Here is a 10,000-nt window from a genome sequence, read left to right on the forward strand (position 1 = left end):
ACATATCCTTTACTGTCTGTCTGTCTGTCTGTCTGCGTGTTTGTAGGCCAACGATTCGAAGGAAGGAAGACAACTGTTGCTTCAAACGCAAACAACCCTTGGCGATGCGACGAAAGTGGAAGCAAACCAACCCCTTTTTGTATCCTGATTTGGGCGCATGACTCATCGCACCGTCGTTCCTTCAATACGGAACTGACTGCCGTGTGTGTTGGTCCCACGAACCATTGTTTGCGACTGTGGCTGTTGTCTGTTTGGTTGTTGCCTTTCTTTCTTTATTTTTTTTTTTATCGAAGCATGACCTACATACATCCCATTGGTACGTCCTTCCATTACTGCCACCAGCAAGAATACCACGGGAACTCCTCGGTTACACCACCCATACACACATACGGGAGGGGTGCCTTAGAATACTCTGCCCCTCCCCCCCAAACACACATGAACACACAATGGACGTACAGCTGTATGTGCGTCATGCGTAGAGCAGCGCGTTTTGGCGTTCGGTCCGGTTCGGTTCGTTTCCGTTCTTTGTCTCCGTTCGGTCCCACCGGACCGGACCACCCCTGCAAAAAAGCCAAGAGAGCTGGAGAGACCGAGTCGGGCGCTGTATGTTATGGCGCCGACTTGACCTTGGTTTCGGTTTGGTACGACTCCGCTACTTCTCCTCCGGTGCGTCTTTTGCTTCGCGATTCGCATAAATTAAGGCATCGCGAGCCACTATCAGCAGGCGTCCAATGGTCACTGGCTGGTTGGCTGGCTGGCGGGCTGGCCGTTGGAATGTCTTCCAGGCAAAGTATCTCTTGGCACCCCAACTGAGTCTCCTCCTGCTCTACGTGCCTCTCTCGCTCGTCATTCTTCTTCTTCTTCGTCTTATCTTCCCTGGAATTAAAACTCCAGCGCTCTGTGTGCGGACGTGCCAGCAGCATGACCGAATGGCCGAAGATGCCCGATCCGAAGGTGGAAGGCGAAGCATCCAAACGCGTTGGTTTTTCCCTCGCCGGTCAGAGACAGATGCATGATGTGTGTCGCTGGTTGGCTGGCTGGGTGGCAAAACAAAGGAAAGAGTTGGCCACCATCATCACCAACACAGCGAGCGACTGTAAACGCATGCGCCGTTCGGATTGCAATCCATCCACCACCACCGAAAACTCGCTCATGAGATGTCCTGTTGACGCTCGCACACACCTGTTAGATACCACCTCCCACCCACCCACCCATCGAGGGGGTGGTGTCAACAAAAGCGAGCGCGCACACAACGCGCAGAGAAAGAGAGCAAAGACATCTGCATCGATTTGTTTACGATTTTCGAACGATGATAACGATGACGATGACGACGGACAACGAAGTCAACAGCATCACGGGCTCTGGGATGGTGGTGTTGGTGCCCCACGTGGATGAAAGTGAAGTTCCGTTCCGTTCCACTCCTCTCCACCCCACACCACATCTCGCGGGTGCAGTTACCCGTTCCTTTTATTGCTTTGATTGCGTTCGTCCGGATCGTGCCCCCTGCATGGTTCCTCCCCGCCCGTGGATTGCATGGCGGGGAGATGGCAAGCAGAGCAGCAACAAGAGCGATTGCCCTTGGCATACACAACGGCAGCAAGATTGAGTCGCGAGAGAGCGACAGAGAAGAAGGAGAGCGCGCGTGTTCGTCAAGACAAGAGAGCGAAACTAATCCGTTCCGTGGCTTCTGATCGCGATGCAACGGAGGGAGTGAAAGAGAAAGACAGAGAGAGAGAGAGAGACAGACAGAGAGCAAGCGTGAGGTGTGTTGGGTGGTGGGGTTTTTTGTTTTGATTCACCGATTCTATGTGCCTCCCCCCGCCCGGGTGGCCCACCGGTGCGTGCTGCTTTCCGTTTGTTGTTGTGTGTTAGTGCATCACCCCGTTACCACCTTCCTCCCCTTTCCTTCTTCGTGCTGCACTCGCGACGATGATGGTGGTGCGTTTGCATAGAAGGTCGTCATGGTCATCGTCGTCGCAAAGAGGCACCACGTGGTCGCTCGGCCAGTCACTTATGACGCGCATGTATGTGTCTGTGTATCTGTCTGTTTTCTGCGCAACTCCTTCACCATCTCTCGCTCCACCACCACCCCCTGGTATGGTGCGACGTGTTTGTGGTTTTTTGTTTTGACTCTTCCTTTCTTTCCATTTCTAGCTTTGCATCGCTCGTTATGTTGTTGCTGGCCGGTGCTTCTTTTCCTCTTTTTGTCTCTTTGCTTTCTTCTTCGTCTTCTTTTCCTCGCGATGCTCTTTAACGCGACGGTATGCTGGGTGGGGGCGCACGAGGGGGCACGGTGGTGGTTTAACTAATTGTTTCTCCGTTTATGGAATATGCAATTTGGCTCTTTGACCCACTAATGGTGCTCATATGTTTTTTGCTTTGTGTGGCTGTGGTAAAAAGCAGAAGAGCTGAGGAGCTGAAAAAGGAAGATGGAAAGTGATTAATTTGGTTACGGTACAAGCGCCGGAACCCATCAATGAGAGTTTAGAGTGAAACCTTTGTGGGTACGGTAATTACGATTAATGAATTCTTCGTTCACCAAAGCAGCAAATTCCTGGATTCCATACTATGCCCATAGGCTTTGGGATTGTTTGGTTTTTGCTTTTTATGTTCAATTCCATTCATTTATTTTATTAATCCATCACTGTTTGTTGTCTAATCGATTGTTGATTAATTAATTTTCGATTAATCATCGGATTTATTTGAATAATAATACTTATTCGGCGCCAGAACCGACGAGCGGTCATTTCTGTTTGCTCGTTTTTCTCGACAGTTGCCTTTAGTGGATTCGTTTCCTCTCGCTAAAGTATGGCCGGTTGATTGTTAGCAGGTTATCGGGAATCACTTGGCTTTCTAGATAACTCGTACACTTATTCTAGCACTAAAAAATAGCGAAAAAGAAGGGCTGCGAATGACTCGTTCGCATTGGGCCCTGAGCACAAACTAAATTGATTTACATTTAATTCTCCTTCCAATGGTTACTACAACTGGAGAGCAAAAGCGTTTTGGAGTGATCAATGACTGCTTTGATCGTAGTAACCATCAAACAGCCAACATTATTTGTGGTTTCACGTTCTGTGACACACATTGAAAAGCTAGTAGAAACTTTTAACTGTTCATGTTACAAAAATTTTCAACAATATTATAAAATTTAAGAAAAAAAATGGGATTGTTAAAGGTGATGGTAAATTCGTTTAGTTAATGTTGGAATAATTAAACAGAGCCACTCGTAGAGTTCTGCAAACGGTAAAAAGAAGTTAATTCAGTAAAAAATAGTGTACTGATCGTAGCTCGCTATGGAATTCTTGAAGCGCAGGAGTCATCATCCGGAGCGAACAAACAGGTTGATTCCTCTAATTGCAATGTACTGCACGCGCCTCTCTGTGTGCATGTGTCGTTCGTGTTCGTTCTTCTTCAACCGCCAACAAGCACGTGTTTGTGCCAGTAGCGTCACTCAGAGGCTGGACAACGGAAACATTCCACCGGCCGGGCGCCCACAAGTCACGACAAGTCGTCGATGGTGGCCACGTGTGTTGGTTGCTCTGTGTCCCCCCCCCCCCCCCCCCCCGACCCATCACAGCAGCATACCTTTGAGGGAGGCCGCGTAGTGGAGACCTAATCGGTGCGATCGATCGCCCTAGTCCACGGCCATCCGTACCGGAACCGGTTATGTGCTTTTTGTGGTTCTCCGTTTTGCCACCGATCGTCTTCGTGGTTTTTCAGTTTGACCTTGGCTCTTGGAGTGCCAGTGATGGTGGTGGTGGTGGTGGTGCATCTAATGTCTGTTGCATCCGCGGAACGCGAAAAAAACCGGTTCCTGTTTTCTTCCTGCTACTTGCTGGGTTTCGTTGCTTCGCTGATCCCGGGTGCTTTTCGCATGATCGCTTCTCTGGTCACTAGACTAGGAGCGTGGGAATTTCCATGGGTTGTGTTGATAGTGGGATGGCCACCACAAACCATCCCTGTGCTCGACAGTCACTTTGTTGCTCAAAGCTGGTCAGAGGAGACACCACAGATCGACCACACGTTCGCTCCGATACCTTATCGGAACCGCGTACTCGCTGTGTGCGCAGGGCGATAGTGATGCGATAAGCCTTAGCTAGTGCCTGATGATCGCCTCGGCCAGCACGCGGAATATGTAACCCTTTGAACCGAACTGACCTCTTCCTTCTTCTGCTTCTTCTTCTCCCGTTACAGAATCGTCCGAGGGAGACTCAAGCAATGGACCAGCATCGGCCGATGAAGAGTATGCTGCCTACCGGCGCCAGCTGAAGAAGGTGACCCGTAAGGTGGAGGAGGTCATACCACTTGCCCTGAAATCTCAGCTCACCGTCACGCCAGCCAACCTTGCCGGTAATGTCTCCTCCACGACGACGACGACGACGGCATCGACGAGTCCGACCAGCAGGACGGCAACGACGATCAACAACAACAGCATCCACAACGTGAACGCCAACGGTGGTGGTGGCGGCAGCAGCCCGGTCGGCAACGATGGGGGGCTGGTCGACTACAAGCAGAAGTACGAGCTGACGCTGAAGGAACTGTTCGCCTGCCGGAAGATCGTGAAGAACCAGAACAAGGCCATGAAGCAGCTGCAGGGCGAGATCGACTTCCTGAACCTGCTGCTCAAGGAGAAATGATGCGCACCGCCGGGCACCGTCCCCCCCGCTCCGCTCCGTGCGCTGCTCCTGCAACACATTCCACATGCCACCAGTAGCACCGCCGCCTGGCCTGCCTGAGATGAGGCGTGGAGTGGTGTGAAGAAGGGCGATGAGTGGGATGATGATCACGATGATGATGATACTAGGCTTAAGTGCGGATGGTGTAGAAAATGAGCCCCAAAAACCGAGAGGGAAAGAGAGAGAGAGAGAGAGAGAGAGAGCCAGTAATGTGTATAGGACAAGAGGGTTTGTATGGGTGTAAAGGAAAACGATCGGATGTGGGTGATCGAGCATGTAGAACTAGATCGATAATCGTTTAGCTAGGCTAGTCCAAATGAAGCATAGAAGGGAGAGGGATGGGGGAATAATTGTGAAGGTCGTTGGGTGGTTAGTGTTAATGTAGCCGCAGGCCAACACACTTGTGAGATGCCATACACCACAGTGTGGCCGGTTCCCCCGGCCCCCCTGGGGAAGGATTTGGTGTTGCTGTTTCTGGTTTGTTTTCATTTTTTGTTTCACTTTTTGGGCAAACGGAGTATTAGTAACGAGGGGCAATTGGCGGAAGATAGTTGTCGCGCGAGGTGCAGGAAGGTGTGTCCGTATATTTAACTTGGCAAACACCTATCATAGGTATACACTATCGATTAGATAACACATCTACGCAATTTATGGTAATTGATTATGGGATTTTTTTTTTCGTATTTTCGGCGGGGACAGGGACTAGCATTAAGGGACCTTGGCTGTCGCGGATTAGAAGAAGAAGAAAGAGAAGGATAGTAAGCCCTCAAGCGGTAGAGTGTTTCTGTGTATCTGTTGTTTTGGGCAACAGCTACAGCAGCAGCAGCAGCAGCAGCAGCAGCAACAGATAGGAACAGATGTAGGATAACTCTGATAAGCAGGAGTGAGGCGACCTATTTTCGATAGGGCACCGCAATCTCACGCGCGCTCTATCTCTCTCTTTCTCTTTGAACAAAATGAATAGAAACAGAAAAACAAAGCAAAACCTTATCCTAGAATCATCCTCTACGCCGTGCCGTCGGTACATCGGGGGGGATGGTTCTTTTGGTTCTCACCTCAGGAAGAAACAAATAGACACCGGAACACAGGTTTCTCAGTGCAAGGCAAACCGCTGTAGGAATGTAGGTAGGAAACTTATTATGCCAAGGGGGGGGGGGGAGGAAACATAAGACTACAAAGAAAAATCATAATCCCTAGGGATATTCACATGTTTTGCATCGCTCGATACGGGGAGGTTTGGGGTTTTGTACGATAAACGAACGTTACCATGCCAGTGAGAAAAAAAAGAGAGAGAGAGAGAGAGAGAGAGAGAGAGAAAGACAGCGATAGAGAAAGGACTAGTACCGTGGGATCGCGAATAGTAGATCAGCACCAGCTCTACACCACAAGTCTTAGGAACTCTCGTCCCGTCGGCGGTGGTGGTATGTGCGTTGCCATCATTATGCCATCATGACTGTGCGGCAAGGGCGAAGGCTCGAGGGTATGCAAATGCAATTATTTACAAAAAGGCCAAACGAGGAGGAAGAGGACTTGCGTGTGCAGTGTTGACTAAGGAGTAATAAAACGCTAAGAATCTATTTAAATGCGGAATTTGGTTGGTGGTTTTTTTTTTGATCCAGGGGTACTGTTGCGCACTATTTGGAAATTTCGGAACTGGATGGACGCAGACAGACAACAGGTTTTGCATCAAGCGAACGTTTTATTGAACTCTTTGTTGTACGTTTTGTCCCGCGAGTTACTACATTCTCAAAGTTCTCAGTTCTGTCGGTACCGTACCCGTACCCTCGTTCTCACTCTCAGCGCCACGTTCTTTTTTGTTTCGTTTGCTTGTGTATGAGCTTTTCTTTTGGGTGTGTATATAGAATAATTATAACAATATTGCATAAGATTTTTTCTTAAACTTTCCTTTTCTTTTGTATATCAACAAATAGATAGTACGCTTTAGATGCTTTCTGTAATTGTATGCTAATTTCTCTTTTTTCTCGATTTTCTCACTCGTTCACTCGTTCATTATTGCTTTTGTTTTGTCAAATGCTAAATTGGCTGTATTTCTCTCAGAAGAGGATGGCATTTAAAATGAAATCTGCCACGACACAGGACGTTTCACCATAAATCTACTTCCCGTTCTGACTCTCTTAAACACTACATTTCCAACCCTTTTCGATTGGCTTTCGCTTTCGCTTTCGATGATTAATGGGGGATTCGATTGTAGTTGGATGGCTCGAAGAAGAGGGCATCCAGGGGCACATCCTTCTTCTTCTCCTTCTCTGGCATAGGGGACGTACACAAACACACGTAAATAAAGTAGAGATCGAATACGGCGACACTACCAGACGTTTGATCCATTCGTACGAGACTGAAGGCAGCTTCTGCATTCCCTCCCGGCAAGCGCTATCAGTAAATATAATGCGTTTCATTTCTGTGCTGCTTTCGCTCTCGCTCTCTCTCTGACGTAAAAAATACCTTCGAGTTCGCCGGTAAATATGATTTTGGTTCAAAATATCTTTTCTACTTTTTGATAAAATTTTTCCATTTCACAATGCGCACCACAGGCGGCGGCGCAGGTGAATAACTGCTACGATGAGAAATGTGGCCCATGGCCTGCTTGATCTGCTTCCAGTTAATTGATCTAGATTCGCCTTGCTATTGCCTTACAATTACGATTGATTGCCGACTAAATATTCGCACTACTTTTGGCACGAAAGACCGATCCTTTTCTCTGATAAGAGAGCGTTTCATTTAGAACCAAGAGCGCGCTAGGACATCCAAATTACACTTCCTAAATCATTTTTGCACATTCGCCCTGTGTATTGAATGGAAAAATTGTGAAAATTCCAAATAAAAAAAAATCATCCAATTGATTTACAAAGTAACAGTGGATTTTTGTTGAAATGTTTTTATACAAAAAAAAGTGCACGAAATTTCTATCTGATTACTAAAACTAAATAACAAAATACTTGTTTATATTCGTAAATGTTGATGTAAACGCAGAGTGAGACTTTTTTCCCTCAAAGTTATACCGTGACATGGCTGGTTCCATGCGTCTCCAGGTTTTAAATGAAACGGTCCCTACGGTTTGGATTGCAAACGATCACCGTTATTGCTCTGCACGGCCCCCATCATTATTGTGACAATATCAGCTGTGGACGTCCTCCCTCTAGCTTTACCTAAACTTATAATGTGAAACAGAAAGACTGGTTGAAACACTCACACACAACTCATGCATAGGACAGATCTATAAAAGAAGGAACGTAGGTAAGGGGAAACGGGGAGAGGGATACGGAATGCACAAACGGAAGAGGGGGAACAGGAGAAGAGCGGCAATCTCTTTTTGCCCTTAAACCTAGCACAAAAACGCACACTTAATTGGCTAACTGATCAATTCGCTCGACAAAAGGCGCTCTCTACGCTAGAGCGGAGCGCGATCGGAGAAATGATCCTAATAGTTTCCATCCAGATATCACACACAAATGCATATTAAAATGGTATCCCTTATCAGTTATTCTGCATGGTAGAGAACCGCTTTGGAGCAGATACTATGCTAGTAGGACTATGCTCACACCGCGCGCGCGTGCGCTACTCCTTAATGTTAAGCTGATGATCGGGAATTTTCGATCCCGTACCGGAGGTTCCCGCGAACTGCTGGTCCTCGTGGCCGGCAGTGGACCGACCGGGCGCTAACATCGGTACGTACAGACCCGCGGCGGTGGCACCGTCGGCATTCAGTTCGCCGTCGCCACACTGCAGCGTAGTCGTCGTCAGGGTGGAACTGTTTGAATCGCGATCATGGCCCCGGTTGTACGCAAGACCCGGTGGACTGGATGGAGGTGTAGGCGAGGAGTTGGACGATGATGAATGGAGATCGTTGTTGGCGGACGAGGTGGTGTTGGCGCTAGTGGTGATGATCGGCAGTGCAGAGGTCGTCGGTGTCTGGTTGAGGTAGCCGTGACGTGACGGTGCGGACAGATTGTTGATGACACCATTGATTGGTTTGGGGGAACCGTCATGGGGGACCATGTTCGATGGAATCGGTGAGCTACCGGGGGCCATCATGCTATCGTCGGTCATCCGGAAGTAGTGCGCCTTGTGCGAGCTGCCAGCACGCGAATAGTCCAGGTGATCGTACTCAGTGTCTGCAAAGGAGAAGAAATCAGGGATCAATCATTGAATATTTTCATTGGGGGAATGAGGCGATTAGTGGTATTCATTTAGTCATGAGCAGTGGTAGATGCTGTTCTATTCCAGAGACTTACAAATATTGAGCGGATATCCACGCTGTAGTGGATGTGCTGCATGCGCGAGAGAGAAATTGATCGAATGAGAATTGAAGAGCACACCAAGATATCAAAGGAAGAGACATAAAAATGGAGTAACAGCACCAAGGACAATTTATCTGTGGTAGGCTGGGTGATTCAGCCTCAACATGGTGTACAATCTAAGTGCACTAAGTGGTAAAATGACAGAGTCGATAATCAATGACTGCTTAGATGCTGCCTAAAGAAAGCTAACCAGAAGGTATCAAAAACGACAGGGATCTAACCCAACATAATGGTCGACATAAGTGAATCAACATTTAAGTCGAACTAAGATCGATGTACTAGACACATAACGATTGCATGTACTGCTCATTCCTCAATTGCTTGCAGTCAGTTCCTTACCAATTGTATCCTTGAGACCGATCTCATCGTACACGTGATCCTTGTAGTAGTTTGGATTGGTTAGATCCGCTTCGAGATTTTTCAAATCATTATCCGGATGGTATTGAATGGAGTAACCTAAAAATATAGGAAAAAACGGAGGGTTAACACTCTGCCCTCTCTTTTCTATCACCTTCTGTCTATCAATGCCTTACTTTGCCCCGTTCCGTACTCGTTGTTGTCGGGGTAGCTGTACTTGTCATGGCTGGGCGCTGCTGCCGCCTGCCGACGTCCGTTCGAAGCGAGCGAAGGGAAAATGTTATTCGGTATCATGGTACGCAGCAAACCGGTACGTGCATCGAGCGGTGGTATCGCACTACCGTTCGCCATCGGGCCGGAAGTGGTGGTTGTACGGGAGTAGACTGGATTGTCGAAGTGGCTTGGTTGCTCCTGCGTCATGTAGTTTACGACGTGGTTCACCTCGGCACGCAGATTAGCTACCCGCCGACGGTAGTACAACATAATCGCGACGACGACACAGGAGAATAGTACCAGCATAACGATTGCCCAAACTGTTCCGCTGCTGCTAGCTGTTCGAACGAAATGGATTGTTTTTTTTTAGAAGTTTGATGTGATTTTGCTTCAGAAAGAACACTAACACACAAACAAACGGCACTCTGTGCT

The 10,000-nt window shown here is 48.1% G+C and overlaps 2 protein-coding genes across 11 annotated transcripts in view; one reads left to right on the plus strand and one right to left on the minus strand.

Moving 5' to 3' along the window:
• LOC126578132 (ankyrin repeat and KH domain-containing protein mask-like) overlaps window positions 1-5,956 on the plus strand; it is a 24,068-nt gene extending 18,112 nt beyond the window's left edge. For all 7 annotated transcript variants that reach the window (XM_050240425.1, XM_050240426.1, XM_050240428.1 and 4 more), the window contains one exon: window positions 4,198-5,956. In XM_050240425.1, coding sequence (XP_050096382.1) covers window positions 4,198-4,640 — 443 coding nt within the window. In that variant the 3' untranslated portion in view covers window positions 4,641-5,956. The remainder of the gene's footprint in view (window positions 1-4,197) is intronic.
• Window positions 5,957-6,364: 408 nt separating this feature from the next.
• Window positions 6,365-10,000, minus strand: part of LOC126578122 (protein draper) — a 23,274-nt gene continuing 19,638 nt past the window's right edge. For all 4 annotated transcript variants that reach the window (XM_050240411.1, XM_050240410.1, XM_050240412.1 and 1 more), the window contains exons 9-11: window positions 9,532-9,906; window positions 9,338-9,454; window positions 6,365-8,812 (exon numbers count right to left, since the gene is read on the minus strand). In XM_050240411.1, the coding sequence (XP_050096368.1) occupies window positions 8,256-8,812; window positions 9,338-9,454; window positions 9,532-9,906 (1,049 nt within the window). In that variant the 3' untranslated portion in view covers window positions 6,365-8,255. The remainder of the gene's footprint in view (window positions 8,813-9,337; window positions 9,455-9,531; window positions 9,907-10,000) is intronic.

Source organism: Anopheles aquasalis, chromosome 3 (genome assembly GCF_943734665.1).
Source record: "Anopheles aquasalis chromosome 3, idAnoAquaMG_Q_19, whole genome shotgun sequence".
Taxonomy (NCBI): Eukaryota; Metazoa; Arthropoda; class Insecta; order Diptera; family Culicidae; genus Anopheles; species Anopheles aquasalis.